Source organism: Aquila chrysaetos, chromosome 2 (assembly GCF_900496995.4).
Source record: "Aquila chrysaetos chrysaetos chromosome 2, bAquChr1.4, whole genome shotgun sequence".
Taxonomy (NCBI): Eukaryota; Metazoa; Chordata; class Aves; order Accipitriformes; family Accipitridae; genus Aquila; species Aquila chrysaetos.
The window spans coordinates 62328568-62341757 of NC_044005.1; the positions used below are offsets into that span (position 1 = coordinate 62328568).

Sequence of the window (13190 nt, forward strand, 5' to 3'; positions counted from 1 at the left end):
CACCCGTGAAACGGCTGCTGTTTTCCAGGCGGCGGCACAGAGGGGAGCTCTCCGGGTCGGGGCTGAGCCTCCCCCCGACAACCTGTGTGGAGGTTGGGGAGCTGAGAGGAAGGAAAAAAGAATACTACAAGGAGGATGAAACCCGTTGGGCCGGGAGGCGAGGGGAAAACAAGCCCACCGCCGCAGCAGGCTGCGCCCGCAGGGCCGAGGAGGGAGCAAAGCCGGCCCCGAGGAGGGAGCAAGGCCGGCCCCGACGGGCGCCCGCCCGCCCGCCCGCCGCCTGCCCCGCCCCGCCCCGCCCCCTGCGGCCAGCCGGCGCCTGTGCGGCGGCTCCCTGCAGGGGGCGCTGTGCCACCCGGCGCGCCGGCGGCGGCCCTCTCTTGGCTGGGGCGGGCGGTGTCTCGTTGCCGGGAGGGCGGGTCGTATGGCGGCGCCGCTCCGCCTGGGCCGCGCTGCACGCCTGCTGCTGGCTGCCGCTGCGGCCCGAGTCCCCGCTTCAGACCCGCGGCCGCCTCCGCGCCTCCCTTCATCCTCCTCTTCCTCCTCTTCTTCTTCCCGCTTCTCTCCGCCGCCCGCCATGCAGGCCTTCCAGTACCCCGAGGTGTACCGCGACGAGACCGCCGTGAGTACGGCGCTCGCCGGGGCAGCCCGCCGGCGTGTGGCGGCCGCCGGGCCCGGCCGCGGGGGCAGCCTCTCTCGCCTCGGTGCTGCGGGGGGCCGCCTCGGTGGGGAGCGGGGGGGGGGGGGGGTGTTAGCGCTTTCTCGGCTTTCGGGGCTTTGTTGGGCTGCGGCCGTTAGCAGTCCAGCGTGCCCCGTTTCAAGGCCCCCGGGTTTTTAACGTCTGTGGGCCGTGGCGGCGGCGGGGGGCTGGCTGAAAGCGGGGTTTGTGGCCGGTGCGCCCGCGGGCACGTCCGGCGGGTGTGGGGCCCGGGCCGCCGCCCGAGGCGGGCTGCCGAGCCGGGGGGGCGGCCGGGGGGAACTGGTCTGCCGGCCGTGGCGAGTCGGGAGAGGAGATCCCGGAGCTGTGTGTTTCTGGGAAAGCCAGGCCTGCAGCTGGGCTGGAGTAGCATGCAGAGGAACAAGCGGTCTGTCTCTGTAGGGCGGCACATCTGTAAAATAGTCCGTTTCCTTGCGTTCCGGCCGTAACCTGATAACGCAAGGATAGGCTTTGTAAGTTTGTAAAAAACGGGTAAGTTTGGCTAAAACGGGTTCAGTTTTCTTCTCCTTCCACAAAGGACTGTGCTTTAGGCACCAGCCCAGGAGTTATTTACGGGACTAACATCACTTTTAAACCGAAATGTTTGCCCACATGTGCCAGCGCTGGAAAAACTTCAGTATTTGCTTTCATAGTTGAGCGAAAGGCTGAACTATGCCACTCCTAACCGCACGTATCTAGTCTTATTTTGTGTACCGGAGGAAGGAAGCAGATAAATTCAACCACGTGGGTTAGTCTTTTGTGTTGGATTTTGGGTTTTTGGTTTTTTGTTTTTTTGTTTTCATTTTTATATGTAGTTCACTCACGTGTTTGTCATCATCAATAGTAGGGAGGGCTAAACCAGAGACAGTTGTGTAACCGGAAACTACATTTTGGGTGCATCCAGTCGTTGGGTTTTGTGATTTGACTTGAACACCTGGATTTGGAGGAGGTTTTGGTGGTTTGGTTTTTTAGGGGGTTTGGGTTTTTGTTCGGGGTTTTTTTGGTTGGTTTTTTTTTTTAATATTATTATTATTTTATTGATCTATCTTGTGGAAGGAATTTGTCCTCATGTTCTGCATTTCTCTGGTGCTCTGTGTTTTTTCTGAGGACAACTTTGCTGCCTTGGTGCCATCACCAAAGAATGGTAGTATTAGCAACTCACCTGGGAGCAAGGTGTTGCTTTTCTCTTCCTTTGCTTCTTAGCACTGTATGCTTTTGTGAAATTCTAAATAACCTTCATCTTGATGAGTGTCATTCCTTGATGAAGAGAGTTTGCTTGTGTGCATGTCTTTAAAAAAGTATTGTCTTTTATAAATTTAGGTGTTGGATTACCATGGGTGTAAAATAAGCGACCCATACTGCTGGCTTGAAGATCCCGATAGTGAACAGACGAAGGTAACCTTTCTTTGCATGGGAATCGCTGTTTTGACATGGTTCTCTTTTATAGACTAGGTGCATGGGTACTCTGTTTTTGCAGGGCCTGCCAATACTTTTTGAAAACTTACATAGTGAATGCAGGTGTAGTTCATGTGGTATCAACAGCAATGCCATTATTTTGTACCTTTGTGTTAATGGGGGAAGGACTGGAACACTTGGTATAAGCTAGATCGCAGAATTTGGAAAACTAAGGCCTTGTTTATCTTGCACCCATTTTTCTTAGACAATTCAAATGCTCAAGGTGGTGGTGTCACACTGAAGAGAAACACTGTTTTTAGAGCGCTTTATCCACTGTCCTAAGTACAGTAGAAAGAAAACTCTTTTTGGCTTGCTTTCTTTGTACAGTGACTGACAAAGTGTGTGAATACTTTTTTTTTTTTGGACCCTTTTTTTTTTAAAAAAAAAAAAAAAAGAAAAACATTTTCTTCTTGAAGTTAGGCTTTGTTCGTGGCTTTTACTACAACCTGTAGGTGTTGTAGTGTTTTCAGCCTGCAGTCTGGTATAGCGAGACTGTGCTGCTGGAACTGGTCTTTTGCTGAGAGAGAATCCTGAAAAATAATAAGTATGACTATGAGCCGGTTCCTCTGATATTCATGGCATAGGGAGTTGCAGGGGTGATGGCCAGAAAGTGGTAGGTGGTATGGATGGGGTTTCCTCTGTAACAGCTAATAACTTTGTGATAACTGTAGATGCCAGTGTTTTACATCTGGAACTATCTAGTATGCACGATTGTGTCAGAAAGATAATGGAGGGCGGGATCTCCATTTAAAAATATCCTGCAGCGTGGCTTTCCATAGTGAGATTCTTTCTAGGTTCTCTCATGTGTGTGCTTGTATAATACATCTTGATGAGCTAGGGGTTGGTTGAATAGAACTTTCTGTAACTGTCAAGAGCAAGATAAAATGTGTACAGTTGGGATCCCATTTCCTACTTATAAATCTATCAGCATATATAAAGACTCATGTGGATTAAAAAGGTTCATTTGGGATCAGGTTTTAGTGAAGAACTCTGCCATGGACGTTGACACTGAAAATTAGATATTTAGTAAGGCTTTACAAATACCTATTAAAGCGGTTTTTCTGGATCCTGTGGAAGAGTTGGGATTGAGAAAATGCCAAGACCTGACCTTTTGTGTCCCTGTGTTCAATACTCTTGCCACATACTGTGAACAGATTGGGTGAGAACAGTTGGAGGAGGGTGAACCTCATTCTCCACAGGCTGTAGTTTATATAGGAGGCCAAATAAGGAATGGGGGATTATAACATCCTCATAAAAATGCAGCAGCCCAGATGCAAGATGTCACATTGGTGGAATGAAAATATTGTTAAATCTTACTTGCCTACACTCTAAAAAAACACGTGCCTTGGCAGAATTTTGCAGTGCAGTAGTACTATGATGCAAAGAGCGCAGAGAGTTCCTGTATGTATAGGTATGAAAGTACATCATCTTTTTCCAAAGTTCCAGGAGTTACTGCACAAAGGCAATTAAAGTAATTTGCTGTTCTACCTCTTTCATAGAAGAGGTCAGAAAAAAATAAACTTGAAGTGCTAAACTCCTTTCATCTGCTTTATCACTCACTTCTTTTTGCTCTGCAGATTGCTGATGGTCACTCTTTCTTGCTAGCTTTTCTTAATAGCTTTATCTCCAAGTTCTTGAGATAGTTTGCAGGACTCCTGCAGAGTAGCCATTCTGCACCTACCAGATCAAAGAATAACCAGACACTAGTATAGAGGCAATTGAATGACTGTGCAAGCTTCAGAGAGAATTTGGAGCATGCTTTGCAGACTTTTCAAGCCTTGAAGTCACTGGCTTTGAGACCTGTGTCCTTCCCATTCTTCCTCCAAGTTGCTCGCTCTCTTTATGCACTCCTTAATATCCCAAACCTCTCTTTGTTTTGGGGAAAAGTAAAAATATCCTGTGTACACCTCCAGCAATAGGATACCTTTTATTTTCTACATATTAAGTATAGAACTAGAAGAATTATTCCTTGGGCATTATCACGGTTTAACCCCAGCCAGCAACTAAGCACCATGCAGCCACTTGCTCACTTCCCCCCCACCCAGTGGGATGGGGGAGAGAATCGGGGGGGGGGGCAGGGGGGAAGTAAAACTTGTGGGTTGAGATAAGAACAGTTTAATAGGGCAGAGAGGTAGAAAATAATAGTGATAATAATAAAAAATTGTTAATAATAAAAAAATTGGAATATACAAAACAAGTGAGGCGTAATGCAATTGCTCACCACTCACCAACCGATGCCCAGATAGTTCCCCAGCAGTGATTGCCCCAGGCCAACTCCCCCCAGTTTATATACTAGGCGTGATGTCACACGGTATGAAATATTCCTTTGGCCAGTTTGGGTCAGCTACCCTGGCTGTGTCCCCTCCCAACTTCTCGTGCCCCTCCAGCCTTCTTGCTGGCTGAGCATGAGAAGCTGAAAAGTCCTTGACTTAGTCTAAACACTACTTAACAACAACCAAAACCATCAGTGTGTTACCAGAATTCTTCTCCTACTATATCCAAAACATAACACTGTATCAGCTATTAGAAGGAAAATTCTGGTTTATGCCAAGAGTGAAGACTGAATGTCATTCATTTATTAAGTTAGGAATCTTTTCTCACACGAACAGTCAAAATTACTTGGTGTGTGCTGTTGAATAGATATACAAATATGTTGGAATTCTGCTTTTCTAGACTTAGCAGAAATAGTCATGTCAAGCATTGGTGTGGTCACAGAAAATAAATGGGTAGGCCTCACTTTGTGTCTGTGTTGGTGTGAGTCAGAGGAACATCGAGTTTACTATTTCTTGAAGCATAGAGAAAGAAGCACAGGCAAGTGAGATTGGTTTTAACTCTGGAATTTTCATGGTAGTTTCACCTGATACCCACTGTAGGGTTAACAGGACTGGGACTGAAAGAAATTACCCACAACAGCTATGACTATAAAGAATCATACTAATTTTTCCTGTGGCTAGTTCAAATAATCTTGTGGGCTCTGATAGCTAGCAGCTTACAAATAAGTGAACACAGAAGGGTGGGATTTTTTTTGTAATTGGCTTAATCAGGTATCCACTGTAGTTCACAGGTTTCCATTAAGTCAGGTGGTTCTGTGGTTTCTCTCCGCCCTCCCTCCCCTTCTTGCACTGACCTGAAGGCTTCTGTCTCTCCCTTGCATGGGTATAGCCATCACAAGGTGATGTTCTGGGAGGGAAGCCATTGGTGGATTAGTCTTCTACTGGCACACGTGCTTAATCTAGGTCACCCCAAGGCCACATGATAGTTGGACCTAAGATGGTTCAAGAATGGTATCTTTCCTTTCCTAGCAGCCCACACCCTGCTTTTAATTAGGTGAAAGTCAAATAGGTCTAGAAGTTTTTCAGCCGGGTCACCAAGATGATCTTATTCCATGTGCAGTGTATATATCTGCTGTAAAAAGGAGTTTATTGAAATTTACAGGTGGCTAAGCAGGACTGTTTCTTGTCAGATGCACAGTCTTGGAGCTGATTAAGCCAATTATCGAGCCACACCCTCAATCTCTTGTGGAAAAGCTGTTGTTCAAGAAGTATGCACTTCCATGTTCGTGATCTATGTGCTTTTACTACATAACTTTTTTCCCTGTGTGTGCTTGGTTGGAGTAGTCACGCACAGCTATAAGCAAACAAAACTCCCTTCTCCAGGTACGTAAATAAAAACAGCCCCTGGTCAGATGGGGAAGTTCCTACCTCACTTTGGAGAGAGGAAGTGCAGAATGTGGGTTCATGCTCTGCTACTGTTTGGCCGTTGACCTTTAAGACAGGCTGAGGAAGCATCCCCAGCATAGTTGAAATGTTGTGCTACACCGGGAAAACGCTTCTGGTGATGACATAGGCCACAACTGCAAAAGCACACTTTTACTGTTGTCTTGGGTTTGGCTTGGTTGGACTTGCAACTTCTTGGTTTGTTTTTATGTTTTGCAGGAAATAAGCTCTTTTTTAGACTACAGCAAAGTCTTGCTACTCCAAGTATGTCAGTCATATACAGTACCTTAACTCACTGACAGTGTAGGCAGTAATGCGTAGCCTGTTTCAGACATGAGGGATGGACAAAGGATGAAAGAGCAGGGATGATGTAGCATACACAGTTGAGTTGTGGTATTATGAACAGGTGTATGTTTGGATTAAGATTAGAATTGAAACTCTCAAAACTACAATTACATGCATTTGTAGTTATAATGGACCAGTGTTTCATTCACTTGTTTGTATAAATTTCCAATTGCACTTTGAATTTTTCTTTGCTAAATACTGCAGTAAATGCGAAGAGGCAAGCCACCGGAAGTTTGCTTAGTTTTATTTTCTAATACTTAAAAAAAAGGTATGTGCCCTCTTGTAGGAGTTGCACTGAGCTACCTTTTACTGAGAAGATATATAGGAAGATTTTGGGGGTAACTATTAAACAAACTGTAAATACTTTACAGATTAATAACAGACTGGTAATGTTGAAACAATTTATATCCTAAGACTTTTCCTTGGAAAGTATACTGTGAGTAGAAATCATTATCTTGAGAGAATAGCTTAGTGGCATGTAGAAAGCTGATAGGTTGTAACAAAGCATGGTTAAAAAATTGTGGCATGTGTTTTTTAGATGAAATTTAGTTATACTTTTTTTAAAATAACAATTGGCCTGCTCAAGTAATGGCCAAACACTTCAGCAGAACATCTCTACTCTTAGTACAACACTAGAAATTCTTTTGCTTTTCAAATTACCTTTCCTTGGCCCCTTATTCTGTCCTTTCTTCTGCTAGCAAATTCTGTCCTGGTTCAAAGCTTATGATAGATTTTCAGATGCAGATTTCTACAGATAAAGTAAGAATCTTTCTCTATAGGCTCATGAAGGTGTACAGAGTTACTGTTAGCCCTGTAGCCTAGGTGGCATCTGTTTAGCTCAGCGTGGTGGATGGAGTTGTTTACTGTGAAAGTTTCTTCTGGCATCTGTTCCTGTACTTTACCTAGAGCAATATTTCAATTATGTATTGCTTTTTGAACAGGAGTGCAACCTTGTGCTCAAAAGTGTGAGGACAGAGAGTTTCCAAACTGGACTGGATTCTCCTCGGTGGAACTCTTTAAAAAACCTGTAATTCCTACCTCCTTTTTTAGATAGCAATGGTATTCCCTTTTACAAATTGTCTTGGAATCTTTGGTGCGTACTAACTGGAAACAGGGAAAAATATATTAAGTCCTGTAAAAGCAGAATTACTAGTGATTCAGTTGTGAGTGCAATAGTATGTAAGCACGCTCTTGTGCAACAAATGCTTGTAAGGAAGACTTTTTGTCTCCTCTTCGAATACCAGTAATGAAAGCAGATGTGGTAAGGTGTGACAGTGCAGGTAAAATTAAGTAACGGACAGTTCCAGTATACCCTTGCAGCAATGTTACCATTTTGCTAGTGTTATTGATAGATGAAACAAAGATGTGTGCCAGTTTCTGTCCACTAAATGCAACTGAAAAGTGCTTTTGCCCATCCAGTGAAACAGATGGTTTTATACATGTTTTTATAAGACATCCTTTCTCTGAAAATATCACAGCACTTTGAGTAGTTAGTTTATTTGTGTAGCATGCACTGTCTAGATTTTTGTGTGTGTGGTCTTTGAAATTCATGTGTTTCCATTTAGAGAAAACAAATTCAGATACACATAATTCTTGGGTAGATTTGATTTTCTTTCTATATCTGATGTGGAGAGGGGAACGGTTGTAGTGGTACAATGTGGAGGCTGCATGCAGTTTTGACTTACCACTGGGATGTGCTGTGCTGCTGTGCTGGTTGTTAAAGCTATCTAGGCCAGTGTGATTCTCGAAGGGAAAACGGAAGCAAAAATTGGCCTTCCCTTGGCAATGCATTCACCTCTTTCCTTTTTCTTAGGGGATCATTTCCTGACTCGATCCTCACTGATACATAGAGTGTAAATTTGAGTAAAGATCCAGAAGTCATCATCGTTAGCCTTCTGTATCTGTTCCTTTTCAGTGCTGTAGTGCTTGCTTTCTTGTGTCATCCTTGAGTGGTGACTTGTGTGTAACCAGCCCACGTGTTCTTAAACTAATATGTTTCAGCACTTAGCCAAGTGCTCTTAGGGCATTACTTATTCTGCACTCACATGTTTAAAGCTTATCAGTTTCTCTATGCATGAACAAATACCTCTCAAGTGGAGACTGACCATAATTAATACACTTTCTCCTTTACCTTTTGGCCTGACAAGTCTCTGAAAACACAGCTTCAAATGTAATGTAGCTCTTGGCTATGCACTGCTGTGGGAGGGAGGCAAATGGGAGGGAGATTGTCTACTTGTTCCACGTGCTCACTTCTCACCACGTGAAATGTCTGTAAAATGCTACTGAAAGAGTTTTATGTTCTGTTCTCTTCTCTTTTTCACCTGAAGAATTAATAAATGAGTAAACACTGATAGCAATTGGTAAATGTGTGCCAGGTACTCTGTACAGCAGCTGGCTTTTCTGAAGAACTTTGAAACACAAGTTGTAGAATGTGGATTGTAGCCTTGCTGTTCCTGTGGGTCATGCCCTGTGGTGAAGTGTAGCTCAGATGTTACCGTGCATTGATCTGCTTGCTGTGTGACAGATTCAGGACAGGTAGAAACAACGTCCTCTTTCAAAGCAACTGGGAAAGAGACCTGTGTAAGCAAGAGATGAGTGGACGGGGTTTCAGGCTGGGGTCTGAGAGCGATACTGCAGCCGTCATCGTGACGTCTGGCTGTGAATTACAGCTACACACACTGTCCTGTCCTTCCTGCTCCATGTTAGAGACAGAAGAGCCTGCATGTCTGCTTCTTAGCCACTGTGGTTCACCTTAAGATGCTTAGGTATTAATTTTATGTTAATGTACTGTGCTATAAGTAGGGATTGTGAAACACCAACAGAGCACCAGTTTTTCCATGCATGCCATGGGAGTGGCAGCCTCTGACAAACAGCTGGAGCGGTAATGGTTTTGGCCACTGTCACTAACTGTTTGTGACTGGGAGGTGGAGTGTTTTAAAGAAACTAGACTCCTCAAAGTTCTTTTCTCAGAGATAGGTATTCTTGCCTTTTGTAACTGAGAACTGATCTGTGGACAGTACTTCGGCCTTTGCAGGAAATAGTGGCTGGGACTAATCCTGTGTGTTATGTTAATAGGATGAACAGATGATACATGTGACGTTTTGTATCATCTTCCAGTCCTTTACAGTTTCTGAAATGATAGTGCTGTCTGTGGGCAAAAGGGACTCTGCTCTTTATCTGTTTCCTAATTTATTTATCACAGAGTATTGGAGTATTGTATATTTGTGGTGAAGTAAGGGAAGATAGTATTTCCGAGGTATATACTATAAGTTAGCTTTTCTATGCAATTTAGGCAAATAAAAGGAGAGTTTTTAAAAGCATGAGGTTTGTTTGTTTGTTTGTTTTTAAAGGGGAATGGTAGGAATCTGGCTTGTCTTTGGCCAAACCAGTGGTTACCCCCCTGGAGAGTGTTCAGGATATAAGATCAGTCTTATTATAGTATTATGGCATAATGCAAATAAGTATGTAAGACTCTTCAGGTGTGACACTACACAACCTGTATGTGGGGAAAGATGTCTGTGATGTATTGTTTCAGAAAATAGTGTTTCCTGTAGGAAATATGCATTTCTGCTTGAGTTCATGTCTTTTTTGGGGGGATTGTTTTCTTTCAGGCATTTGTGGAGGCTCAGAACAAGCTTACAGTACCCTTTCTCGAGCAATGTCCTGTCAGAGGGCTGTTCAAAGAACGAATGACTGAACTCTACGATTATCCTAAGTACAGTTGCCACTTCAAGAAAGGAAAAAGGTATGTGAAGAATGTCTTTGTAGGTGGTGATGTATATGAAGCAAGCCAATAGTAACTACTAGTTAGGAAAACAAATTATAAATTATATTTGTATTTATTCCTTTATAGTTGGGAAGCAGAAAAAGTAAGCCAATGTTAATATATATGGTTGCATGATGCAGAGCACAAGATTTGTGACCGTCTTCAGTTCCCAGTTGTATTATCATCTTCTTTTGTTGTCTTTTCTCTTTAGAGCAAGAATTGTGAGTTTATCAAAACTCAGACAACTTTGTAGAATAACTGTTCCAAAAGTAAAACTTTGAGGAGTTCCTTTCAGGGTTGGTCACTGTCAGTATAGTTAAAGGCACCTCATCCTGAAAACAGCACAAGTCTGTCATGTGCATGTTGTTCTAAATATTTACTAAAATACTGCTCTTATGTTGGTCATACTTTGAGCAGCTGGTAGGATTTTTATCTAGTTGGTAGGATTTTTGTTTAGTCATAGCCAGTGAAAAGCAGTGGGAATTTCCTTGTGAAAAATGGCTCCTGTATCTGCAGGGGATAGGGGAAAAATAATTTGGAGGACTTAAGGCAACTGATGCAAAAAGATCTGTCTTCTAAGAAATAAAGAAATCCTGCTATATTCCAATACCTAGCCTTCTTGTATCCCTGTTTTAATTCTGTGGCTAGGTAAAGAGATGGTGCTTCTGTGGCTTACCCAAGGTCTGGAGACTGCAGCTGCTGCTCAATATTATGTGACCTCTTTCAGAAACTCTAGCAATCTCCTAGAGAAAGGGAGTAAAGGGATGAAACTGCTGGTTAACTTAGTAACATCTGTAGATTGTTTTAGCAGTTGAAAAAGAGGTAGCGCAAACAACCAGCCATTTTTAATCATGGGAAACACAAATAGTCTTTTCAGTATTTTCAATTTGTTTGATCCTTCTTGAGTGGGCACCCAGGTACGCCAGGTATGTTTTCACTGTCATCCACATGAAAGAGCAGAAGGCATCTCATTGCCTTAAGATTTCTGCACAGATATTGAGGGAGATCTGCTACTCTTTATTTATCTGTCCTATGCTGTGAGGAGGGTGTGGATGCTTGTTGCTAAGGGAGGCAAAGTCTGTACTATGTGGGGTTTTGTAAAAGTATATTGTGGGGAGTGAACCCACTGATGTTGATTTAAGTTGTCACTGATGTGGCACAGCACGTCAATGTATAGAGGTGTGAGGTTTACGCCCAGAAGCAGTGCAGCTGTTTAGGACAGTGCTGCATCTGGGGAAGTAAGCCTTGTTGATTGAGTCAGGCAAAGCTTATTAGTTTGTATGTGATGCTTATGCAGATGTAGCTATGCTGAATCTGATTCTGGAGCAGGCCTGGTCAGTGACTGCTCTGGATTCTCTGACCCATTCTCCCTGTGCAGTGCAAACAGGCCTAGGTGTGGTTATCTTCCATGCTGGTGAGGTTTGATGTTGCAGAAGTGCTCATGGCAGGGATGAATGTAGTGCGCACTGGAGATAAAAAGTCTTAATTTGATGCAGCTGACTGTCCTCCAGGAAGAACATTTATGCCAGGAGCTTAACGTGCTTTAATGTATGACACTTTACTTTGATTTTAATAGATGTCTTTTTAGTTTTTCTGAGTGTTGCTCTGTTTCTTGGCACATGCTGAACTTAAATCACAGTGGTTTAAAAATCATACCAAAAACCTATATATTATGGTGTTTGAGGAGATCAAGAAGGCTCTACCAAGTTAAATAACACTTAGTAAGGGGCAGGGAGAGCAACTATTCTATTCGAAGAACTATCTAACCTTTTCATGACATTTAGAAATTCTTAAATTTGATTACTCTGGTTTTCTGCTGAAGAATAGCTGCTAAAGGACAGTATCTGAAAGGCTGTTCTGTAGAATCTGCAGAAAGGAAGAGTGCCCAGGGAGGTGCTGTGTCTGTCGTATTGTTTGACATTTGCTTCCCAGCTTATTGCCCAGCATTGTAGAGGTGAAATTGGCTAGAAGATGCATGGTCAAATGGAAAATTATGTATCTTTTTCTTGTATTCCTTTAAATCTTTCAATTTTGTCACTCGCTGAACATTATGGTTAGTATTTGAACATATTACTAGTTCAGATTGTTAGCCAGGCCTTTTAGTATAGTTCCCCCTTCTGGGTTTACCAGGTTCCCATGCTTGTATCCAAGTATTGAACAGTCTTAGGGAATATGTGAACTTATGTTTAAGTTTGAACATTACCTCATAAATTCCCCTATTCCCCCTGATGAAGCTGCTGTTTGATTTGTTAAGTCACATGTTTGTGTAGTAAAACTCGGAAGTCCTATGAAGGAAGAAAAATGTAGTACCTATGGATTGCATAGAATACAGTTATTAATTTCTTTGAGCTCTGGAGTGTCTTATGATGTGAAGAGCATCCCTCGCTAAAGAGAATTCTGTAATTCTCTGTTCCTACAACTTTTTCAAAACACATTTTTAGGGACATTGGGAAATATAGATGAAACAATTTCAGTTCTATTCCATTTGAACATCTGTCTGCCACCTGATACAGATTGAAAGCAGCTATATGAATGATGAAGCTTAGAACATAGGGGATTTGGAAGCTGTGCCTGTATTCGTAACAAACGCTAAGGCTGCCAGAGCTGTTTAACATAGGCAGTTATGTAGAGTTTATAGTATACTTTGTTTAAAATGCACTGTGGCAAATGCAGCTTTTATTTTTAAAAAATGGTTTTGATGCATCCTACAGTCTTTTCTGTACAATCTATATCACATTAGGATGAGATTACTCTCATTTTTAGAGGCTTAGAAATTGGTGTCTGGGCTTCCTCTGTATTAAGGGGGAGAGAAAGGCACCTACAGAGGATGGTTAAATCCCTGATGGTCATAGAGGAGGCCATGATTTCTACTCTGCTGTGAAGCTTGCATTTCCCTTATATTTCTGTCTTTTATTCACTTCATGACAATCTCATGCAAGTTTTTCTTGCTTGCCTAACTGAAAATCTTGAGTTCTTCCTACATATTTTTCCCTCTTGTGTTCTTTCAGGTATTTTCACTTCTACAATACAGGACTGCAGAACCAGCGAGTTTTATATGTACAAGACTCCTTGGATGCCGATGCCAAAGTTTTTCTTGATCCAAATAAGCTTTCTGATGATGGCACTGTGGCTTTACGAGGTTAGTGAGACAGCAGTTTCTGCTGAATAAGTCTGGGTCTTCAGCAGAAGTTGGAAATGGTTTCCAGCTCTT

The 13190-nt window shown here is 42.9% G+C and overlaps 1 protein-coding gene across 2 annotated transcripts in view; it reads left to right on the forward strand.

Moving 5' to 3' along the window:
* Nucleotides 1-403: 403 nt before the first annotated feature.
* The window catches only part of LOC115353038 (prolyl endopeptidase), a 116813-nt gene continuing 104026 nt past the window's right edge, over nucleotides 404-13190 (forward strand). Inside the window, exons 1-4 of one of the 2 annotated variants that reach the window (XM_030041975.2) lie at nucleotides 404-622; nucleotides 2018-2092; nucleotides 9825-9958; nucleotides 12988-13118. In XM_030041975.2, coding sequence (XP_029897835.1) covers nucleotides 425-622; nucleotides 2018-2092; nucleotides 9825-9958; nucleotides 12988-13118 — 538 coding nt within the window. In that variant the 5' untranslated portion in view covers nucleotides 404-424. Of the gene's footprint in view, nucleotides 623-953; nucleotides 1171-2017; nucleotides 2093-9824; nucleotides 9959-12987; nucleotides 13119-13190 lie in introns of those variants that run through there. The other variant, XM_041118223.1, reaches the window with a different exon arrangement.